We start from the raw sequence: 23,871 nt of genomic DNA, 5'->3' as shown, positions 1-23,871 counted from the left end.
ACGATACATGGCCCCATTCATTCTTTCCTTTACACGGATCAGTCGTCCTGGTCCCTTTGCAGAAAGACTGCCCCAAAGCATGATGTTTCCACCCCCATGCTTCACAGTAGGTATGGTGTTCTTTGGATGCAACTCAGCATTCTTTGTCCTCCAAACACGACGAGTTGAGTTTTTACCAAAAAGTTATATTTTGGTTTCATCTGACCATATGACATTCTCCCAATCCTCTTCTGGATCATCCAAATGCACTCTAGCAAACTTCAGACGGGCCTGGACATGTATTGGCTTAAGCAGGGGGACACGTCTGGCACTGCAGGATTTGAGTCCCTGGCGGCGTAGTGTGTTACTGATGGTAGGCTTTGTTACTTTGGTCCCAGCTCTCTGCAGATCATTCACTAGGTCCCCCCGTGTGGTTCTGGGATTTTTGCTCACCGTTCTTGTGATCATTTTGACCCCACGGGGTGAGATCTTGCGTGGAGTCCCAGATCGAGGGAGATTATCAGTGGTCTTGTATGTCTTCCATTTCCTAATAATTGCTCCCACGGTTGATTTCTTCAAACCAAGCTGCTTACCTATTGCAGATTCAGTCTTCCCAGCCTGGTGCAGGTCTACAATTTTGTTTCTGGTGTCCTTTGACAGCTCTTTGGTCTTGGCCATAGTGGAGTTTGGAGTGTGACTGTTTGAGGTTGTGGACAGGTGTCTTTTATACTGATAACAAGTTCAAACAAGTGCCATTAATACAGGTAACGAGTGGAGGACAGAGGAGCCTCTTAAAGAAGAAGTTACAGGTCTGTGAGAGCCAGAAATCTTGCTTGTTTGTAGGTGACCAAATACTTATTTTCCACCATAATTTGCAAATAAATTCATTAAAAATCCTACAATGTGATTTTCTGGAATTTTTTTCCTCAATTTGTCTGTCATAGTTGACGTGTACCTATGATGAAAATTACAGGCCTCTCTCATCTTTTTAAGTGGGAGAACTTGCACAATTGGTGGCTGACTAAATACTTTTTTCCCCCACTGTATAAATATACACTACACACATCAATTTACACGAAATGCAAAACACAATAATATAAAACAAACACGTTCTTTAGTAAAAAGTTCCTCAATCAGCCGCCTGAATTGCCCTAGAAGCCCCAACTCTTCCTATTTTAGAGCTTTGGAGATTATTCCACAAGTAAGGCTAAAAAACAATAAATGACTGTTATGACTGTGTTTTTCCTCAGGGGTTGGCTCACCTGCACGCCCACCATGTGATCCACCGTGACATCAAGGGTCAGAACGTGCTGCTGACTGAGAACGCAGAGGTCAAACTTGGTGAGTTCACTGGTTTCAAGTGGGCCTGGTTTTAGCTGGGCCTGATTTGAACTGGGACTACTTTATTACTGGTTTAAACTGCATGGGGCTGGTTTGATATGTGGGGGTTAAACTAGTTTGAACTGGTTTTGACCGGTCTACTCTCCCCTCCTCCAGTGGACTTTGGTGTGAGCGCCCAGTTGGACCGGACAGTGGGCAGGAGGAACACCTTCATTGGTACACCCTATTGGATGGCACCCGAGGTCATCGCCTGCGACGAGAACCCAGATGCCACTTATGACTACAGAGTAAGATGCACTCAAAAACACCATGCTGCTTTCTATCAGTGTCCAGCGGTGTGTCGAGTTGGTGGATTGATAGCTGTTTGCGTTTGTGCCATTGTATGTGGCTGTGTAGGCTGATGGGACAGTACAGTAGCAGGTTGGGGCTGATGTTGTCAGGACCAGAGAGGGTGGTAATTACCATCCTATAGACGTATGCATGCATAGATTTACGCACGCACGCACGCACACACACACACACACACACACACATACACACACACACACACATACACACACACACAATGGTAGCTGTGTCCATATCTCTCATAGTGTGTTTTCTCCTGCAGAGTGACTTGTGGTCCACTGGAATCACAGCTATAGAGATGGCTGAGGGAGCTCCTCGTAAGTACAACCACTCTGTTACTATTGGACTTCTTTACACTACTATTTTCCCCAGAGGGGACACTACTATTTTCCCCAGAGGGGACACTACTATTTTCCCCAGAGGGCGAACCTGGTTGAAATGATGTTTTTTTTCCTCTGTCTGACCTGTGTGTTTGGTCTTCCAGCGCTGTGCGATATGCATCCAATGAGAGCTCTCTTCCTCATCCCCAGAAACCCTCCTCCTCGACTCAAGTCAAAGAAATGGTGTGTGACTAATCTCTGCCGTTATGATTTCAGACATTTTAAGCCACCATTTTACAATCCCACTGTGAACAATGATACTGGTGAAACTCCTTCATAGCTCAGCTGACATCCTCTGGTAGATACAGCATAGGCTCATAAAAGTACCAAATGGCTCCTCTCCTCAGGTCTAAGAAGTTTTGCAGCTTCATCGAGGGCTCCCTGGTGAAGAACTACACCCAGCGCCCCCCCACCGACCAGCTGCTGAAACACCCCTTCATTAGGGACCAGCCCAATGAGAGGCAGGTCCGCATCCAACTCAAAGACCACATCGACCGCACCAAGAAGAAGAGGGGGGAGAAGGGTGAGTCTTAGACATACTAATGCACACACACACTTCTCGAAGACCTCTTCTTCAGAAGATTTTTTCGACTTAAATGTTCTCACCGTCCCTCTCTTCTCTAGATGAGACCGAGTATGAGTACAGCGGGAGTGAGGAAGAGGAGGAGGAAGCTCAGGAGCAGGAGGGGGAGCCCAGGTAACTAACCCACATGGACCAATGCCAAAAACTAGCCAACACACCATAGCTCCATAGTGCTCGATACGAACGTATCTCTTTGTCCTGTAGCTCCATAGTGAACCAGCCAGGGGAGTCAACCCTGCGTAGGGACTTCATCCGTCTGCAGCAGGAGAACAAGGAGCGCTCGGAGGCCCTGCGCAGACAGCAGCTCCTGCAGGAGCAGCAGCTCCGGGAGCAGGAGGAGTACAAGCGCCAACTACTGGCAGAGAGGCAGAAACGCATCGAGCAGCAGAAGGAGCAGAGGAGGAGGCTGGAGGAGGTATGAAAGAGAGAGTGTCTGTGTGTGTGTCGAAGATTGTTTGTGTGTGTTCTCCCTCCCTGTCTAATGGTGTGTGTTTGTTCCTTTTACTCTGCAGTCTGCACCCATAAATTGTGTATGTGTGCATAACGTGTGTGTGTGTGCTAGAGCAGTCAACACACTCCTCACAGACGTCTCACCCCTCTGTGTTGGGTTTATAGTAATGTGTCGTGATTAGTGTATTTGTGTGCAGCCTCTGGGCCTCTGGGCTTTGTTCCCTAATTGGCCTTTATCTCTCTGAGGAAGACCAGAGGGCTCTGTCTGTCTCTATCTTAGCCTCTCTGGGAGGCTGGGTCAGAAAGACTTCTTCCTCATTAGCTACTAGAACATGCTGGACAGAGAGAGAGAGAGGCGAAAGCTTCCGGTTGTTTGTTGTTTTAGTCTGCTGAAAACGGCACAGCCAGTTCCATGACCCATGCCTTATATGCAGTTGTCCCCATAATATGACCATGTCTGATGTATCTGCTTGTAACCTCTTTAAAGACACATAACCTGTACAACTGAGTCAGAAAATACAACAGCTGAGTGCTCCTCCTATGTAGAGTAGTTCAAAATCACACATTTTCCCGTAGTTTCCCATACAGTTTCCCATACACAGGGGTTAAAGTTCTCCGTCATATGGATAATTTTTATGTTCAGTTTTTTATTTGTTCGATTTTTTTGTTTGATTTCCAATTGGAATGTACAAAATGATCCTCTTTCCTTAAAAGCAGATGGTCATGAATTTTTTACATGAACTGGGAGGGTAACTTCGCCCCGCAGACAATCGATCCATGACCGACTTGTTTCAGTCATGGGATTTTTTTTGCTTTAACCCCTGCATACACTTACCCAGAGTTTCCGATAAAAATTGACAGCCTCTGGCTTTTTTATGATTAATGAGAAAATGCGTTAATGAATACTGTAGGTTCAGGGAATCCTCTTGGGCGAGTTGACCAAGGGGCATGAGAATGATATGCCATAGTCCATATTTAAAGGTTATATGGAGACATGCTTTTTCATGATGCAGTCAGGGACCACCACAGGGTACTTAATGGAACTAGGGACCACATCCAGTGTCCTGCAGGGCTTACTCTACTGGTGTAGAGCTGCGTAGTGTACTTAGAGATGATGTACCGCTTAGGCTGCAATAAATCAACGCTGATTAGCCAACTAAGAAGCCTGCCAGTCATACTGTCATTTGAAGTGGTGATGGTAAGCCTACAGGTAAAACTTGGCACCTCCATAGTGTAGTCCACCAACCGTGAACCCTGGGAAGTGAGACTAGCACCTCACATGCTCACAATAAGAAATGGTTAGCTTATCTAATAAAGGCCAGATATTGTGACCATGAACAAGAGGGCTAGCTAGCTCAGAGTGTTAATTCATAGTGATGTCTGCTCCTGATGCCTGCTCTCTGTCGCCCTCTGTGGTCGTCCACAGCAACAGCGTCGTGAGCGGGAGATGAGGAGGCAGCAGGAGCGCGAGCAGCGTCGCCGCGAGCAGGATGACAAGAGGCGCATGGAGGAGGTTGAACGCCGGCGTAAAGAGGAGGAGGAGCGCAGGAGGGCTGAGGAGGAGAAGAGGAGGGCTGACCGGGAGCAGGTAGGAGAACTCTCCATCGACAACAGTTTCTTTCATGGTACTTGTAGTCTTCCCCTGACACTTGCTGTGTGTGTGGTTTGATTGACAGGAGTACATCCGTCGCCAGCTGGAGGAGGAGCAGAGGCACCTGGAGATCCTGCAGCAGCAGCTACTCCATGAACAGGCCATGCTACTGGTGAGACCGAACTCTGTAAGCCTATCTAGGTTCTTCTATCCATCTATACATCTCCCATTATCCATCTGTTCTTCTAGCCTTCTACACTGCTCAAAAAAACACTTAAACAACACATCCTAGATCTGAATGAATGAAATAATCTTATTAAATACTTTTTTCTTTACATAGTTGAATGTGCTGACAACAAAATCACACAAAAATTATCAATGGAAATCAAATGTATCAACCCATGGAGGTCTGGATTTGGAGTCACCCTCAAAATTAAATTGGAAAACCACACTACAGGCTGATCCAACTTTGATGTAATGTCCTTAAAACAAGTCAAAATTAGGCTCAGTAGTGTGTGTGGCCTCCACGTGCCTGTATGACCTCCCTACAATGCCTGGGCATGCTCCTGATGAGGTGGCAGATGGTCTCCTGAGGGATCTCCTCCCAGACCTGGACTAAAGCATCCGCCAATTCCTGGACAGTCTGTGGTGCAACGTGGTGTTGGTGGAAGGAGCGAGACATGATGTCCCAGATGTGCTCAATTGGATTCAGGTCTGGGGAACGGGCGGGCCAGTCCATAGCATCAATGCCTTCCTCTTGCAGGAACTGCTGACACACTCCAGCCACATGAGGTCTAGCATTGTCTTGCATTAGGAGGAACCCAGGGCCAACCGCACCAGCATATGGTCTCACAAGGGGTCTGAGGATCTCATCTCGGTACCTAATGGCAGTCAGGCTACCTCTGGCGAGCACATGGAGGGCTGTGCGGCCCCCCAAAGAAATGCCACCCCACACCATGACTGACCCACCGCCAAACCGGTTATGCTGGAGGATGTTGCAGGCAGCAGAACGTTCTCCACGGCGTCTCCAGACTCTGTCACGTCTGTCACGTGCTCAGTGTGAACCTGCTTTCATCTGTGAAGAGCACAGGGCGCCAGTGGCGAATTTGCCAATCTTGGTGTTCTCTGGCAAATGCCAAACGTCCTGCACAACCCCCACCTGTGGACGTCGGGCCCTCATACCACCCTCATGGAGTCTGTTTCTGACTGTTTGAGCAGACACATGCACATTTGTGGCCTGCTGGAGGTCATTTTGCAGGGCTCTGGCAGTGCTCCTCCTGCTCCTCCTTGCACAAAGGCGGAGGTAGCGGTCCTGCTGCTGGGTTGTTGCCCTCCTACGGCCTCCTCCACGTCTCCTGATGTACTGGCCTGTCTCCTGGTAGCGCCTCCATGCTCTGGACACTACGCTGACAGACACAGCAAACCTTCTTGCCACAGCTTGCATTGATGTGCCATCCTGGATGAGCTGCACTACCTGAGCCACTTGTGTGGGTTGTAGACTCCGTCTCATGCTACCACTAGAGTGAAAGCACCGCCAGCATTCAAAAGTGACCAAAACATCAGCCAGGAAGCATAGGAACTGAGAAGTGGTCTGTGGTCACCACCTGCAGAACCACTTCTTTATTGGGGGTGTCTTGCTAATTGCCTATAATTTCCACCTGTTGTCTATTCCATTTGCACAACAGCATGTGACATTTATTGTCAATCAGTGTTGCTTCCTAAGTGGACAGTTTGATTTCACAGAATTGTGATTGACTTGGAGTTACATTGTGTTGTTTAAGTGTTCCCTTTATTTTTTTGAGCAGTGTATATATCTCCCATTATCCATCTGTTCTTCTAGCCTTCTATATAGCTCCCATTATCTATCTGTTCTTCTAGCCTTCTATATATCTCCCATTATCCATCTGTTCTTCTAGCCTTCTATATATCTCCCATTATCCATCTGTTCTTCTAGCCTTCTATATATCTCCTATTTTCCATCTGTTCTTCTAGCCTTCTATATAGCTCCCATTATCCATCTGTTCTTCTAGCCTTCTAAGTCAGTGGTTTGCAATCTATGGGTTTCGCTCCGTAGTAGGGTGTTGAAGAATGGCTAGCAAGTTTTTGATTTATTGAAGTCACAATCTACTCTTAAAATCTAGTTAGAGTGTATCACAGTATATCTAAATGGAGCTAACTGTTGAGGTTGGAGTTTATTCATTCTCTGGGCCAAGTTGGGGAAGCCAGAATGTTTATTACAGTCCTTAAGTGAGGATGTCACCAGGATGTGGGAGTGTCCTACCTACAGGAAGAGAAGGTTTTCATTGTTTCTCTACCAATGTTCCTAACTCTGTTGAGACAGTGTGTTGTTAGCGGATCTGCGTGGCAATGTGTTAATACTGTGTATGTTGTTGAAGGCCTCTGTTCCTCCAGGGGTTTGACGAGGACATTAGATAACGTGAGGATATGATCACCCACATCCCTCCAACTTCACACCACCATTGCTTGTCATCGTTTCTCTCTCTCACCCAATGTCTTACTGTCTCCCTCATGTCTTCTTACGCATCATCAGCTTTTAGCTCAGTAATTTTTCCTTTACATTTGAAACCAATATTTGGCCTATATTGTAATAGTAAATATTTTCAAAGCATTCAAACACTTACAATAATTGGGTCCCAGTCAAAATACAAACCCACTCAACATTTCCCTAGTTACATGGATACAGCTTGTACCATTAAGACACCAGCCCTCATTTATACAGAACTCCTTCAAATAGAACAGCACACACCATGCTTTAGTGGGGGAGGGGGGGGGGGGGGGGGGCGGCGGCAAGTTTAGATGATGATGCACCACCACGCCTCCCTGCACTCAGGAGAACAAGTGTTGGGAGCTGGAGGAGCAGCTACAGCAGAAGTAGACTTACCTACTGCTCCTCCAACAGCAGCCAAAACCCCTGCAGCCAGCCACCAACAGGTCTCAGTCCCCACAACTACTACTGATCCAAGAGAGGACCAAGTCCCCACAACTACTGATCCAAGAGAGGACCAAGTCCCCACAACTACTGATCCAAGAGAGGACCAAGTCCCCACAACTACTGATCCAAGAGAGGACCAAGTCCCACAACTACTATTGATCCAAGAGAGGACCAAGTCCCACAACTACTATTGATCCAAGAGAGGACCAAGTCCCACAACTACTATTGATCCAAGAAAGGACCAAGTCCCACAACTACTATTGATCCAAGAGAGGACCAAGTCCCACAACTACTATTGATCCAAGAGAGGACCAAGTCCCCACAACTACTATTGATCCAAGAGAGGACAAGTCCCCACAACTACTATTGATCCAAGAGAGGACAAATTCCCCACAACAACTATTGATCCAGGAGAGGACAAATTCCCCACAACAACTATTGATCCAGGAGAGGACAAATTCCCCACAACAACTATTGATCCAGGAGAGGACCAAGTCCCCACAACAACTATTGATCCAGGAGAGGACCAAGTCCCCACAACAACTATTGATCCAGGAGAGGACCAAGTCCCCACAACAACTATTGATCCAGGAGAGGACCAAGTCCCCACAACAGCTATTGATCCAGGAGAGGAACAAGTCCCCACAGCTATTGATCCAGGAGAGGACCAAGTCCCCACAACAGCTGTTGATCCAGGAGAGGACCAAGTCCCCACAGCTGTTGATCCAGGAGAGGACCAAGTCCCCACAGCTGTTGATCCAGGAGAGGACCAAGTCCCCACAGCTGTTGATCCAGGAGAGGACTAAGTCCCCACAGACTCCTGACCCCAAGGCCCCACCCCTGAGCCAATTGGAGAGGTGAACCCAAGCTTCATTGCCATGACGCTGCTGTCGAATGCTGCTTTTGCTTGTGCTGCTGTTGTAGTCATAAACTGCTGTAGGGTGTGTGTCTTTATGTGGGGTGTGTGGCTTGATTTCTGGTGTGAGGGACTTTCACTTTAGTGGTCATATTACTATTCCTGCTCAGGATGAGACCTCTATAGAAACTACAGATACAGCCCTGGGAAAATGCATGTCCAAGCTACCTACCCATATCCTTTCTACATTCAGATGGCAATATATTAGCTTTTCACCAATCTGTCCAATCAAGTGTGTTTGGGTTTTGTTGTCAAATGGAGACCCCTGTTGTCAGGTGGAAATACAGCATCGTGGAAAAATGAAAACTCTTCTTTATATTTGTATCCTCATCAAAATAAATGATTATGAACATAAAACATTAAAGGCCCAGTGCAGTCAAAAACGTGATTTTCCTGTGTTTTATATATATTTCCATACTATGAGGTTGGAATAATACTGTGAAATTGTGAAAATGATGAGAATGCCCCTTTAGTGTAACTGGTAATGCAAAAGACCACCTGAAATTTCTGCCTGTTTTGGTGGGATGGAGTTTTGGCCTGCCTGGTGACATCAACGGGCGGTAAATTAGTTAATAGACCAATAACCTCTCTGCCAATAACAGCTCGTTTTCAGTTTTCCTCAGACCACTCCCAGACAGTCGTAGCAAAATTCTTGCTTGAGAAATTGCTCTTTGCTAAGAAGCTGTTTTATTTCTGTTTGACCATTTTAATTGAAAAAAAATCACACTAAGGTACTTAATTGTTACCCAGAAATGATTTTATATTGAGATAAAAACGGCTGCATGGGACCTTTTTTAAGCTGTGCTTTGTCAGTCAATGATTGCCACATTTTCCTAACAGACTTAAAGATTAAGTAAGGATTATGTGGACAGTGGTTCCGTTTTGCGAGGGAGGTGTAATTAGCGTAGCTGTCTCTCTCCTAGAGCTAATGTCCCAGTCTGATAGAGGCGGCTCATTAGGCCTCGCTCTGCTGTGTGTCCCTGGTTCTACCCTCTACTGGTCTGGCCTGCTGCTCTCATTACCTGGAGGGACAGAGTCTGGGTGACAGGGAGGACATACAAGGCAGGAGACTAGAGTCTGGGTTTTGTCAGTTGAATAGGTCAAACTAACCTCTCTCTTCTATCCTCGGGTGCAATACTAAATAGGTTTTGTTTTGTTGACTGTCTTCTGCCAGCAGGCCCCCCCTCTGATACACTGTTTTGATACATGATGAACAGCCCTCTCCTGAGTTCATCATGTCATAATAATTCTGTCTGGTTGTCATGTTGTGGTAATGGTATGTAGTCCCTGCTGGTGTGCCTGTGCTACTAGATATTTCTCTGCTATACAGCTGACACCAACATGGTGGTTCTAACTGATCTTACTACTGACCCTCCCACTACTGCTGTGGCTCGATCCTCTTTGTCCTGATGAAGGTTAATGACTCTGTCCCTCTCTCTGTCCCTCCAGGCCGATGAGAGGTACCGTAAGAACATCCAAGGTTCTCCTCAGGCCGCCCAGGTTAAGGTTCAGCCCCCGGTTCCTCCCCGTGCCGCCGAGACCATTGCCAACGGAAATGCCCCCATGGCTGTCCCGCCTGCCAAGCAAAGGCCCATGGAACCCCAGGTAACCACAACAACCAAGATGGCTGACCGCCAGTTGCTTATTCCTCCTTTCGCTACGACGCCCTTTTCTGAAGTATTTTTCCAATCCCTTCTTCCTTCAAGGTAGTTCTAACAGGGTGGTCTCTCTCTCTCTTGCGCTCTCGCTCTCTCTCCGGGTTGTGTATCTGCAGTAGTGGTGTCTTACTAGCTACAGTAGATGACTGTTCTTGTGTTTACTATCTCTTCCCCCTCGCTAACTCTCTTCTAGCCTCTGTTCTAGCTGAATTCTTTCACAGTGTGGAGAAATGTGGGTGTTGTTCTCTGTCTCTTACTGACGACATAGTTCACCTTTCTAGTCCCTTAATAGGTACCTCCATCGTCTTTGCTACTTCCCCGGGTGACAGCCTATCCTCCACCACTGTGTTAGTATGAGGTCCAGGCTGCTTGCTTCTATTCTGGCCACTTATTGCTCAATACCAGCTTCACACACTCGCTCTACCTCTGACTGCCTTCTCTATTGTGTGTGTGTGTGTGTGTGTGTGTGTGTGCATTGCCAGGTTGGTGACTCCTTTATAAAGGTAGAGCTGCTACATGTACATCTTGACTGTGTGTTAAACAACACAAACACATCCATAATTCATCTTTCTGTTTTCACAGTGTCTCAGTATATTACTCATCTCATCTGCTCAGAGACTCAACCAACCCAGCGTGAATACAGTCATTAATGTCACAGGGCACCATTCAGGGCACCGTTCTGTTTTTGGATAATGTCATGGTAATTAGATGTAACAGTGTGGAATTTGGTGATGACGATCATGTAACTGATTGCTACATGGTTTAGCAGAGCCATTAAATGCATTAGTCACTTTTCTCTCGTTAGTGACACGTCATTAGAGACAGATATGAGGTGTGTTGGGCTTGTTACAGAATACTTATTTGTTGAGTGATAATTCTCTTTGGGGTTTCCTGTCTGAGCGCTTCTCAGTACAGATTTGAAAGGAATTGGAAAGGGAATAAATTCAGTTATAAACCTAGTATGGATATGTTCCTATTGGATTATACTCTTCTCAGTTACTTGTACCAGAAAAAGTATCCTTGAATGTGTGCATGCCATTATGTGAGTGTGGATGTGTGTGTTTGTGTCTAACTTTCTATGCATGATGCTAGCTGATCTGTGTATGCCTTGTTTATGTGATCCATGCTCATTCTCACAACTGGTGATGAGACTGAGACTGAAGCGTCATGAGCATCAAAACAGGTGGAGCTGTCATTGGCTGTCTGTGATGTGAACCAATCAAATGGTTCATCTGACTTCCCATTGGTCTCAAGACAACTCCTCCCATTTTGATGCTTCCTGAAGCTTCAGTATCCAATCACTGTATGTGTCCTCCCCCTCTGACACCCCCCGTCTGTCTCTGTCTCTGGAAGGTCCAGTGGTCCCACCTGGCCGCTCTAAAGAGCAGCAGCGCCGCTCCCCCCATCGTCCCTAGCTTTGCACACCTCCACCTGTGCTCTCAGGAGCAGCACCATCACCCTGCACCTTCATCATCACCTTCATCATCACCCGCACGCACTGACCCGCAGCCCAACCCCCAGCCCAAGGGCCTGCCCCTCGAGAAGGCCCCCACAGACGACACCCCTCCCAGGGTAAGATCGGCCCATCCCCTGGCAAAGGCGGGTAGACTGGTAGTCATTAGACAGCTTTACTAGGAAGTCTGAACTGTAGACCAGTATACTAGTAGTCACTAGATGGCCATGCTGGAGAGGACAACATTGGAGTGAATGAGCAGAGTGACATTTGTCTTAGTAACAGTTGTAAGACGGAGCGACCTCCTCCTCACCCTGGCCTGCTGAGAGGATTCAGAGAGAGCAGTACGTTATGAAAGGATTAGAGGCTCGTTCTCTGTTCTCTATTCCCCCTCTGTCTCTCCTCTCAGAACCCTCCCTTGTTCAGCCTCCCAGACCTCCGTAGCCGACTGATGTAAAAATACCAGAGAAAGAAAGCTGCAGCAGCAATCACTCGACAGCTGAGTGCTTTTGCATCTCAGCATTTTAGAGATGCTCCCAAATCAATGGGACGCTGGAGGCTGTCACAAATAAAGGGTAGGATTCAGGCTGTTAGAAACTTTCTCCAAGGAAAATATTCCTCATGTTGAAATTGTGACGTTAGCACTTTATTTGCCACCCATCTGCACAAATACGAGGTGGAATTATTGTCCTCTCTTCACATAGGACCTACCTATCAAACATCACTTCCTCTTCTTTGGTGAGGTATGAGTATGTCATTTCCTGTTCTGCTCCCTCCTTCCTGTGTAAGCCTCTGGTAGTGTCTCATGTCAATGTCAGTGTTAGTTAGCATTCCATCTGAATGGAGTGTCTGTTTGTTCCGCCCTGCTTTGCTTTGGATGCTGCCCCCTGTTCCTTCTCAAGCTGTTCTCCCTCCTGTCCCCTGGAAACTAAAGAGAAATGCTGAAATCTATAATATAACTTTACAGCTGTTTTTGTGTTAAGCCACCCCACTGAAAGAGAGAGTTAGGTCTGACACAGCAAAAGACAGCATTATATCCACACACTTCCCTTAACCCCTGTGCGCGGGCGCGCAGCTCCCCGGGACTGCCGCGCAGAAGAAATATCACTGCTCTCAGAGAAGCACGAGATTGAACTTCACTCAAGTTTTCCCCGTTAGTTAACGTTTCCCTTTACTGTGGGAATTGTGATCAAATCAATGCAATATTAGCCACTTTCAATGCAACATACTGAAACAAAACAAACTATGCAAGAGATTTTGTTGTAGGCAGAACGCATCGGAGTAGGATTCTATTGCATTGACAGGCACGACTCTACACAACTTGTGCACCATAACCAATCAGAGCTGCAGTAGGCCTATATGCAATAAGACCATTGCCATATATGGATCTGTGCCATTCACTTTTAACTATTTTTACAGCATGAGTGGTTGTGAGTAGATGCACTTGTTTTGAGATGAAAGCAAGAACTACATGTAGCGACGTGTGCACATTTGTACATTTGTTCATATCCTTAGTGAGTTATTAGCCCAGTTATAGCTAATTTGTAGTCACCAATGGGGGAGTGATTGCTTCCTACAAGAGCACAAATCGTGTGCATTTCTAGACATCTTTGAAAAGCAAGTCAGCTAAAGAGCATTTTTTTGTCTTGAAGGGGGCAGTGTTTTATTTTGAGACAGGCTTGAATAAGCTAAGTAGGCAGAGGGTAGCATAATTTGTCTGATTCACTGTAATAATGTTATGGGATTAATGATGCATTTTATTTTGTGAAGTGGTTTCTTACAACACAACAACATTTTCAGTCACCTCCTTGTCTGAAGGACAAGTGGATAAAAAGGGTAATGTCAAGCCCTGCATGTTTTTTTTTTCGAAAGTCTCATGGAATGTAGGCCTACATTGAACACCACACATTGGCTGCTACTGTAGGCTGAACGATAGAACAGCAATTTCCATGTAAAAATGTTATGGGATGCATTTTCTCCATTGATTTTTATTGTAGGCCACTCTGGTAGGCCTACATTATGATCAAATAGCCACAGTAGCCTACTTGACCACTGTTAAAATTAACTTAAAGCAGGTACAGCCTTAGTGTTAACAGTAAAAGCGCGCCGGAAGTTGCCCAGAATTTTCACAACGTTCAAGTTTGCGCTCAGCAGAACTGACATTTGCTCAGTGATGAATTTTCTTTGGAGGGAACATTGGTGTGGATATAATGCTGTCTTTTGCTGTGTCAGACCGAACTCTCTTTCAGTGGTTTGGCTTTACGCAGTGTGAGTATGCGGGGACATAGTTTGGACATTTGTAGAAACGTTGTGGGTACTTGGTAGGGACGTCTTAACAGTGTGTGTCTAGCTTATGTGCTCCTGGCACCCCTATGTCACACACTGTTGTACACATACGCACTCCGAGAGTGTGTATGTGCCCGTAGAGTGTGTTTGTGAGCAGTCATATGTATGTGTGGAAGGTTCCTGTGAGGACAACGTCCAGGTCTCCAGTACTGTCACGCAGGGACTCCCCTCTCCATGGCAACTCCAATGCCACGCTTAGCAACCCGGCGGGCCAGAGGAACGCCTACAGGTACCTTTTCACGTCTCTCCATTTATCTTTTTCTCTGTCTCGTTTTCTTTCTTTCTCTCTTTCAATCTGTCTTTTTTGCTTTATTTTGTTGTCACTCTGTCTCTCCCTCCGTCTGTCCCTCTGTTCACCACTCCACCATCTCCTCTTCTATTTGGGTTTTCAGTACTGGGTGGCAGGTAGTCTAGCGGTTAAGAGCGTTGGGCCAGTAACCGAAAGGTCACTGGTTCGAATCCCTGAGCAAAGAAATCTGCCGTTCTGCCCTTGAGCAAGGCAGTTAACCCATAACAACTGCTCCCCAGGCGCCGATGATGTGGACGTCAATTAAGGCAGTCCCCCGCACCTCTCTGATTCAGGGAGGTTGAGTTAAATGCAGAAGACACATTTCGGTTGAATGCATTTCATGTGCAACTGACTAGGTATCCCCTTTCCCTAATGTAAAACCTCTCCACTTCCCTTCTTAGCATGTCTCTTTCATGCTTAGCTTCATCTCCTGTGAGACTTTGTGTCTATGGAAATGTATGTGTGTCTCTTTATGGGTCTGTCTATTAATATGTACAGTATGTATTTGTATGTCTATATGTAAAGAATGTGTGTGTATGTAAAGTATGTGTCTACACTCAGTGGCTAGTTTATTAGGTACACCCATCTAGTACCGGGTTGGACACCCCTTTGCCTCCAGAACAGCCTGAATTCTTCGGGGCGTGGAAACGTTGCTCGATTGGTATCAAGGGACCTAATGTGTGCCAAGAAAACATTGCCCACACCATTACACCACTGTCACCAGCCAGTACCGTTGACACCTGTCAGGATGGGGCCATGTACTCCTGACTACCATCAGCATGACTCAACAGGAACCGGGATTTGTCGGACCAGGCAATGTTTTTCCACTCTTCAATTGTCAAGTGTTGGTGATCGCATGCCCACTGGAGTTGCTTCTTCTTGTTTTTAGCTGATAGGAGTGGAACGTAGTGTGGTCGTCTGCTGCAATAGCCCATCCGTGATAAGGACTGACGAGTTGTGCGTTCCGAGATGCCGTTCTGCATACTATTATTGTACTGTGCCGTTATTTGCCTGTTTATGGCCCGCCTGTTAGATTGCACGATTGCCATTCTCCTTCGACCTCTCGACAAGCTGTTTTCGCCCACAGGACTGCCGCTGACTGGATGTTTTTTGTTTGTCACACCATTCTCTGTAAACCCTAGACGCTGTCGTGCGTGAAAAGCCCAGGAGGCCGGCCGTTTCTGAGATACTGGAACCGGCGCTCCTGTCACCGATCATACCACACTCAGTCGCTTAGGTCACTCGTTTTGCCCATTCTAACGTTCAATCGAACAGTAACTGAATGCCTCGATGCCGGTCTGCCTGCTTTATATAGCAAGCCACAGCTACCTGACTCACTGTCTGTAGGAGTGATCGGGATGGTGTACCTAATAAACTGACCACTGAGTATATGTAAAGTATGTGTGTCTATACAGAATGTAAAGTATGTGTGTCTATACAGTATGTCAAGTTTGTGTCTATACAGGATGTAAAGTTTGTGTGTCTATATGTAAAGTATGTGTGTCTATACTATAACAACCCCTCTCTGTTTCTCTCCACAGTGCTGCAGCGGAGCCACGTCTGCTGTGGGAGCGGGTGGAGAAACTGGTTCCCAGGCCAGCCAGTGGCAGTGGTAGTACTGGCAGCTCCTCTGGCTCCAGTAACTCCAGCTCCCAGCCCAGCTCTCACAGCGGCTCAGGGGAGAGGTTCAGAGCCCGCTGTGAGTCTGATATTCCCCTGATACACACACGCATGCATAGTCTCACGCATAGTTTCTTATATGCACACTCTCAAGACACCCACACACACACATAACCACTGTTTACAAAGTACTCACATTTACATTTACAATTAAATTCGTGGCACAATTCTCCACATAGCTCTTCAATTTACTGACCGGTATCCCCCATTGTCCCCCTCTCAGCCTCGTCAAAGTCTGAGGGTAATCCCCTCCAACGTCCAGAGCATGCTGGGAAAAAACCTGAGGAGAGGAAGGAGTTGGTCAGACCTAACCGACTGGCGGTGAGACCTTACCCCCGTGAAACTAGTGGACTAGCTGACTAGCCAACTAGTTTACTAGCTAGTGTACTAACTAGTGTTGAACTACACTAAGTGACAGTGACACTTCAGAAAGCGGTGGAATTAACAGTTTTGAGTGGGAATGATGGTTTTACAATAATCTGACATAGTTATTTTTGTGTGTGTGTGTGTGTTTCGCCCTCTGCGCTGTGGATTACCGGTACTCGTGAATTCTGTAGGGGGAAGTGGTAAGCTGGAATGAAATGGAGTGGGTATTTGTACTGACGATCTCATTGGCTGAAGGGTTCTGTACTAATGGCTTGCCTCTCTCGTGATTGGTGCTATTTTACTCATGTTCCTTTTAATCTCATCCCCTCATACTTGTTATATTTCTTTCTATTGGATCATTCAATCACTCACATACTTGCAGCCCCTTCCTTCCTTGAATGCTCGGGTCTGGTCATCTGATGGACTCACTAACCTCTTCCAGCCTTGTGGACACATTGGCAGTATGGCAGCAGTGTATGTACTTACTCATAAATTTTCTCATATCCTATTGGCTTTGCTACTCACCGGCCGGCTCTTCATTGGCTGGCGCACCTGTGACCTCACTTCTTCCCCCAGCAGCTTCCTGTCTCCTGCATTTAACCCTGCGAGTGACCTGGCAACAAATCCACAACCCGGAAAGAGAGCTAAAAAAGAGAGGGAGAGCAAGACTGAAAGGGATGGAAACATAGTTTGACCTCTGACCTCCCCCTTCCTAGGACCTGACAGCGCTGGCCAAAGAGCTGCGTGCGGTGGAGGACGTGCCACGTCCCCACAAGGTGACAGACTACTCCTCATCCAGTGAGGAGTCGGGGACCACGGATGAGGATGAGGATGATGAAGAGGTGGACCAGGAGGGAGGGGAGGAGTCTACATCAGGACCAGAGGACTCTCGCGCTGTGTATGTAGAGGAGGACACCTGAACCCTAACCCCTAACCCTTCTCACAATGAGTACGGTTACATGCACACAATAATATAAGTATTGTGAATAGTCAGGATAATATAATAGTTTGATTTAAACGTTAACATGCTTTGCAAGTAGAACGATTTCCCTAATAATCCTGTTTACATGGACAGATCTGAAAACAGGCTACCTGATGGGACTTTGATAAATGCCCAAAATCGCCAATCAAAATAAACATTCTACCACAGCGACCATGTTATTTTTGGGGAAACTATTTGATTCTGAGTTCAGACATATTCATGTGTGTATGTGAAAACTGTTTCTAAGATGCATACTTTGTTTTTCCGAACTCGTGCTAGCACATGCACAGATCAAATACACCGCTGTAACTCTGATTAAGGCATTTACATGTCATAATAATTCGAGACGAGGTGTTTTAATCGTTGTATGCTTACTTGGATTATGACCTCACGCTGATTTAAGATGAGCAGAGTTAGGTGTTTACATGACTATTGCCATACTCGGCCTAGTGCTATGATCAGTTTAATATCAAATTATTAGTGTGCATTTAAACGTACTCAATGACATCATATTGCAATTACATTTGAGCTTGTGATTGCAGTGAAGGAAAAGTCATGTCATTATAACTAGGACTGGGAATTGCCAGGGACCTCAAGATACGATAATATCACCATACTTCGGTGCCAATATGATATGTATTACAATTCTATATGTATTGAGATTCGATGTTCTAAACCATACGTCTGCTGCAGAGAGACGAAGGAGCCATGAGAAAACAACATCCAGAAAATCACATTGTAGGATTTTTTATGAATTTATTTGCAAATTATGGTGGAAAATAAGTATTTGGTCAATAACAAAAGTTGCTCAATACTTTGTTATATACCCTTTGTTGGCAATGACACAGGTCAAACGTTTTCTGTAAGTCTTCACAAGGTTTTCACACACTGTTGCTGGTATTTTGGCCCATTCCTCCATGCAGATCTCCTCTAGAGCAGTGATGTTTTGGGGCTGTCGCTGGGCAACACGGACTTTCAACTCCCTCCAAAGATTTTCTATGGGGTTGAGATCTGGAGACTGGCTAGGCCACTCCAGGACCTTGAAATGCTTCTTACGAAGCCACTCCTTCGTTGCCCGGGCGGTGTGTTTGGGATCATTGTCATGCTGAAAGACCCAGCCACGTTTCATCTTCAATGCCCTTGCTGATGGAAGGAGGTTTTCACTCAAAATCTCACGATACATGGCCCCATTCATTCTTTCCTTTACACGGATCAGTCGTCCTGGTCCCTTTGCAGAAAAACAGCCCCAAAGCATGATGTTTCCACCCCCATGCTTCACAGTAGGTATGGTAATGATGTAAAAAAAATAAAAATGTATGGTGTTCTTTGGATGCAACTCAGTATTCTTTGTCCTCCAAACACGACGAGTTGAGTTTTTACCAAAATATAATATAATTTGGTTTCATCTGACCATATGACATTCTCCCAATCCTCTTCTGGATCATCCAAATGCACTCTAGCAAACTTCAGACGGGCCTGGACATGTACTGGCTTAAGCAGGGGGACACGTCTGGCACTGCAGGATTTGAGTCCCTGGCGGCGTAGTGTGTTACTGATGGTAGGCTTTGTTACTTTGGTCCCAGCTCTCTGCAGGTCATTCACTAGGTCCCCCCGTGTGGTTCTGGGATTTTTGCTCACCGTTCTTGTGATCATTTTGACCCCACGGGGTGAGATCTTGCGTGGAGCCCCAGATCGAGGGAGATTATCAGTGGTCTTGTATGTCTTCCATTTCCTAATAATTGCTCCCACAGTTGATTTCTTCAAACCAAGCTGCGTACCTATTGCAGATTCAGTCTTCCCAGCCTGGTGCAGGTCTACAATTTTGTTTCTGGTGTCCTTTGACAGCTCTTTGGTCTTGGCCATAGTGGAGTTTGGAGTGTGACTGTTTGAGGTTGTGGACAGGTGTCTTTTATACTGATAACAAGTTCAAACAGGTGCCATTAATACAGGTAACGAGTGGAGGACAGAGGAGCCTCTTAAAGAAGAAGTTACAGGTCTGTGAGAGCCAGAAATCTTGCTTGTTTGTAGGTGACCAAATACTTATTTTCCACCATAATTTGCAAATAAATTCATTAGAAATCCTACAATGTGATTTTCTGGATTATTTTTTCTCAATTTGTCTGTCATAGTTGACGTATACCTATGATGAAAATTACAGGCCTCTCTCATCTTTTAAAGTGGGAGAACTTGCACAATTGGTGGCTGACTAAATACTTTTTTTCCCCACTGTATGAAGGAAAAATACTGGCGTTTTGGTGCAGGAACAGAAAACTAGTGCTAAAATAATATTGCGGTATTGTGAAAACGATACGATATATCGTCAAAAATAATATCCCGATATGTAACTGTATTGGTTTTTTCCCCCCATAACTAACCATCTTCCTGTTTCTCTGTTCATTCTACCTCCCCCACCAGCTCTTCCAGACTGAACAACGGAGAGATGGAGTCGGTGAAGACCTTGATCGTTCACGACGAGGGCGAGAGTGACTCTAAAACCACACCCTGTAAAGATGGCACTCTGATCGTCAGACCGGTAAGGCCAACACCAAGTCCATGCAGACTGGGAGGAGTCAACTACATCTCTTATAACAACATTATCAGTCACACACTGTAAACCTTTTAGTTATTTTATTGTGGTATTTCATATACTCATTCGTCCCCTTATAGTTTTCCCCTTATAGTTTACCCACTGTGTTTGATATTGTGTTGGACCTCATCTTATTTGTTCTGTCATTGTTTACTTTGGGTTGCTGGTGAAGGGGTTTGGGTTAGAGTGGAAAGGGCTTGGTTAGCCTGGAGAAATGGACCCACTCCCAGTATTAACCACCCGCTCCCCCATTAGATGACAGTATAAGGGCTAGATGGTAGTCCTGCAACAGATTGAAGTTCTTAAAATGGCTCCACTAAAGTCATAGAAATAATTTATTAAGAAATGTAAACAAAATAATTATACTTTTGGTCTCTGTTATTGACCATTCTCTTATACTTAACCCCCAATTGAATGTGTCTGAAGTCTCTTACAGTAGTAGACTAGCTCTAGTAGACTGTACCTTCAGTAGACTACTTTAGTAGACTAGTCTTCCCTTAACACAATAGCCAATAGAATCCCTCCACTGCATAGAAAGAAACCTAGACCCAAAGTGTGCCCCTGTTCTTACTTCCAGAGTACAGGTGACAACAAAAAGCGACCTGTCCCCAGCCCTGGTCAAGGCCCTGGCCCTGTCCCTGGCTTTAACACCAGCCCCGGGCTGATACACCCTGCCCTCCAGGGCCTTCCAGGCCTCCAAGGCCACCAGGAGAAAAATGGCTTTGTGGGCCGCATTCACCTCCTGCCTGACCTGATCCAGCAGAGCCACCACTCCCCCTCCTCCTCCGCCTCCTCCTCTCCCTCCTCCAGCCTGGCCAGCCCCACCATGTCCATGTCCCCCCAGAGCCCCCTGGACAAGCTCAGCATGCTCCTGGAGGTACGTCCCTCAGCCCCCCTCTGACCCCTGGTCCTCCGTCAGGCCTCTGCTGGTTGCATCTGGTAGTGCTCTCTCTCTGGCCACCTCTCTCTGGTCACTCTGCTGGTTGCATCTGGTAGTGCTCTCTCTCTGGCCACCTAGTGGGCCTCTTTATCGCTTCCTTTTTCTGAGTGAGACAACTACTCTAGTTTCCTCCAAGCTCTGTAGGTAAGGTGGTGTGGTGATGGATAATTTTTGTTGCTCCCCCTAAAAAAATATATTATTTTGACCAAATTTCTGGTATTTGACATAATTTCTTATTATAGTTTTTGAGACTATATTAGGTTGCGCTGGCTTACATGTCCTTGGAGGCCCATTACGGGGTTTCCTCTAGCCCTAAGATCTCTCTCTCTCTGATTATTATTTGTGGCTTTTAATCAGTCAGATCGTTAAAGACATCTTCCAGAAACCCTCTCAAGACTAGGCTACGACGTAACATATTTCAGGAATAAGGCAATTGTTTTACCATAAAAAGACATTCCTTGAAATATATTTTTGTTCCTCAGCTTTTGTTTTTACCTGAACATTCCATCTATTTGACTTCTACCCACCACCATAGAGACCTCTTGTTTTTTCCTTTTTCACTTTACTTCATTGTGTGATTTTGTGAGTTTTTCCCTATGCCTGATATCTGCATGCTCCTTACATCTGCCTCAGTTTATTGTGTCCATCTTTCAAAATGTCTGTTTGGTAGTCTTTGAACTTGTATTGAACTTATATATTGCATATTGCACACACTGCTGCCATTGTAGTCTTGGTCTATGAGTTGGGAGGTAAGTCAATGTCATAATGATAGAAATACATGTGATTCTATGTATCGTCATTGTTGTTCTATTCACCTGCTCCTCTAGAGTCATTCTGTCAGCAACACCATGCAGAAACACAAGTCCTCCTCCTCCTTCACTCCTTTTATCGATCCACGCCTCCTCCAGGTCTCTACATCCGGCGCCGCTCTCAACAACCTGGGTAAACCCGTTCTCCCAGCCCCCTTATTGGACGACAAGTTCCCTTCAGTAGTATCTGAGTGGTTCCCTCCAGTGTCAATCAACCTGGTGTTAGATTTTGAGGCAACACCAGAGAACACCTGTTTATTCTCTACAAAAGTTATATAAATGTATACTAAATATAACTGAATATATATGACAGTAATACATAATCTGCTTGTATTTCCAACTGAATCCCTTCCTTGTCCTCTGCAGCTTTTGGGAACGACGCCAGGCTGGCGGAGGCACTGAGGGCGGACCCGTCACGTAAAGGCTCCGTGGTCAACGTGAACCCTGTCAACACACGGCCGCAGAGCGACACCCCAGAGATCCGCAAGTACAAGAAGAGGTTCAACTCTGAGATCCTGTGTGCTGCGCTCTGGGGTGAGTGGTCACAATTATCTCTGCTATGTAGTTATCACAGTCATATCAGTCTTCGCCAGCAGGTGGTAGCAAACTAAATGTGAAAGTGTGTGTTTTTGTGTAGGAGTGAACCTGCTGGTGGGGACAGAGAGTGGTCTGATGCTGCTGGATCGTAGCGGTCAGGGGAAGGTGTACCCCCTCATCAGTCGACGCCGCTTCCAACAGATGGACGTCCTGGAGGGCCTAAACGTCCTGGTTACTATATCAGGTAGGTACACGCTATACATTTAGTTACTACACACACACACACACACACACACACACACACACACACACACACACACACACACACACACACTATACATGCACACACACACACACACTATACATGCACAGTTACTACACATACATGGGAAAACACAGAAATGCAAACACACGCACATGCACACACACACACACACACACACACACATTTTTAAGATGTCTATGGGATCTCAGATGAGACCGTTCGTGCAAAGCTATTTTAGTCTGATTCCAGACTTATTCAGACAGGCAGTGTCTGACTGTAGGTTCCTGCTTCTCTTTCCTGTGCTGTGGTCACATCATTCATTCATTGTACCAACCAATGCTGGCTCTTCTGGTGTCACTCAACAGACATTCAGCCAGAGGAAATCGAGTAAATGGCCAGTGAGCGTGTAGGACATCATATATTTGTATTGCATGTCCACTGACACACACGCAAAGGTTTCCATGGTGGAAGCACGGAAACACACACAGATACGGCAGGTAGCTTAGTGGTTGAGAGCGTAGTGCCAGTAACCGAAAGGTTGCTGGTTCTAATCCCTGAGCCGACTAGGTGAAAAATCTGTCGATGTGCCCTTGAGCAAGGCACTTAACCCTAATTGCTCCTGTAAGTCACTCTGGATAAGAGCGTCTGCTAAATGACTAAAAATAAAAATAGATAGTCAGATTTATCATTTTGATGTAATTTTGCAATGAATGAAAGAAAGGGTCCATGCTCTAAAGAGACGTTGAGACAATTTGATGTTGCTTCTTCAGTTTTTAGCTTAGATGGAAATGCAAATGTTTTATCCTTCAAGTCATTGTACTGTATCATTCTCAGTAGATTAATATAAAAGTTGTGTGTGTTCCGACTTGTTGGTCAGGTTACAGAAAATGTTGTCTTTCAATTTGAAGACCTACATTCACAAACACAATATTCCGTTATGTTGCAACATGTTGTCAAATATTCAGTACAGGTTCTACAACAATACAGACCCTGTCATTGACTCAGCATATCCTCTGTACTAGTATTGATAATGATTTCAAATATGTTCATCACAATTGAAATAAATAAATAAATACATAGTAAAAACTCAAATAATACCTCTATTCATTGAAATAGGTGTGTACAGTAAGACGGCTTCCTCCACCCATTACATAGGACTAGGGTGAAGTTGCCCCTACACGCTGATCTTAGGTCAGTTTGGCATTTTCCCCACTAGATCTGTACCTAGGGGAAACTTCACCCCCTGTGCCATTACATATTGATTATACAGTACCAGTCAAAAGTTTGGACACACCTACTCATTCAAGAAATTTTCTTAATTTTTACTATTTTGTACATTGTAGAATAATAGTGAAGACATCAAAACTATGAAATAACACATATGGAATCATGTAGTAACAAAAAAATGTTTGAGATTT

The 23,871-nt window shown here is 45.6% G+C and overlaps 1 protein-coding gene across 1 annotated transcript in view; it reads left to right on the top strand.

Annotated features, from left to right (window-relative positions):
• LOC311129735 (mitogen-activated protein kinase kinase kinase kinase 4-like) overlaps positions 1 to 23,871 on the top strand; it is a 109,567-nt gene that overhangs the window by 63,777 nt on the left and 21,919 nt on the right. The window contains exons 6-25 of the mRNA XM_084162152.1: positions 1,230 to 1,320; positions 1,477 to 1,607; positions 1,931 to 1,985; positions 2,153 to 2,231; positions 2,396 to 2,571; positions 2,673 to 2,745; positions 2,836 to 3,046; positions 4,508 to 4,669; positions 4,758 to 4,844; positions 9,991 to 10,146; positions 11,553 to 11,771; positions 14,115 to 14,227; positions 15,829 to 15,986; positions 16,191 to 16,288; positions 17,050 to 17,231; positions 19,731 to 19,848; positions 20,480 to 20,779; positions 21,670 to 21,784; positions 22,018 to 22,185; positions 22,289 to 22,432. Of these exons, the coding sequence (XP_084018278.1) occupies positions 1,230 to 1,320; positions 1,477 to 1,607; positions 1,931 to 1,985; positions 2,153 to 2,231; positions 2,396 to 2,571; positions 2,673 to 2,745; positions 2,836 to 3,046; positions 4,508 to 4,669; positions 4,758 to 4,844; positions 9,991 to 10,146; positions 11,553 to 11,771; positions 14,115 to 14,227; positions 15,829 to 15,986; positions 16,191 to 16,288; positions 17,050 to 17,231; positions 19,731 to 19,848; positions 20,480 to 20,779; positions 21,670 to 21,784; positions 22,018 to 22,185; positions 22,289 to 22,432 (2,836 nt within the window). The remainder of the gene's footprint in view (positions 1 to 1,229; positions 1,321 to 1,476; positions 1,608 to 1,930; positions 1,986 to 2,152; positions 2,232 to 2,395; positions 2,572 to 2,672; positions 2,746 to 2,835; positions 3,047 to 4,507; positions 4,670 to 4,757; positions 4,845 to 9,990; positions 10,147 to 11,552; positions 11,772 to 14,114; positions 14,228 to 15,828; positions 15,987 to 16,190; positions 16,289 to 17,049; positions 17,232 to 19,730; positions 19,849 to 20,479; positions 20,780 to 21,669; positions 21,785 to 22,017; positions 22,186 to 22,288; positions 22,433 to 23,871) is intronic.

This window comes from Coregonus lavaretus (genome assembly GCF_964263955.1).
Source record: "Coregonus lavaretus genome assembly, chromosome: 5".
Classification (NCBI taxonomy): domain Eukaryota; kingdom Metazoa; phylum Chordata; class Actinopteri; order Salmoniformes; family Salmonidae; genus Coregonus; species Coregonus lavaretus.
The sequence above is the reverse complement of the archived record's forward strand: the minus strand, read 5'-3'. Positions and strand labels throughout refer to the sequence as shown.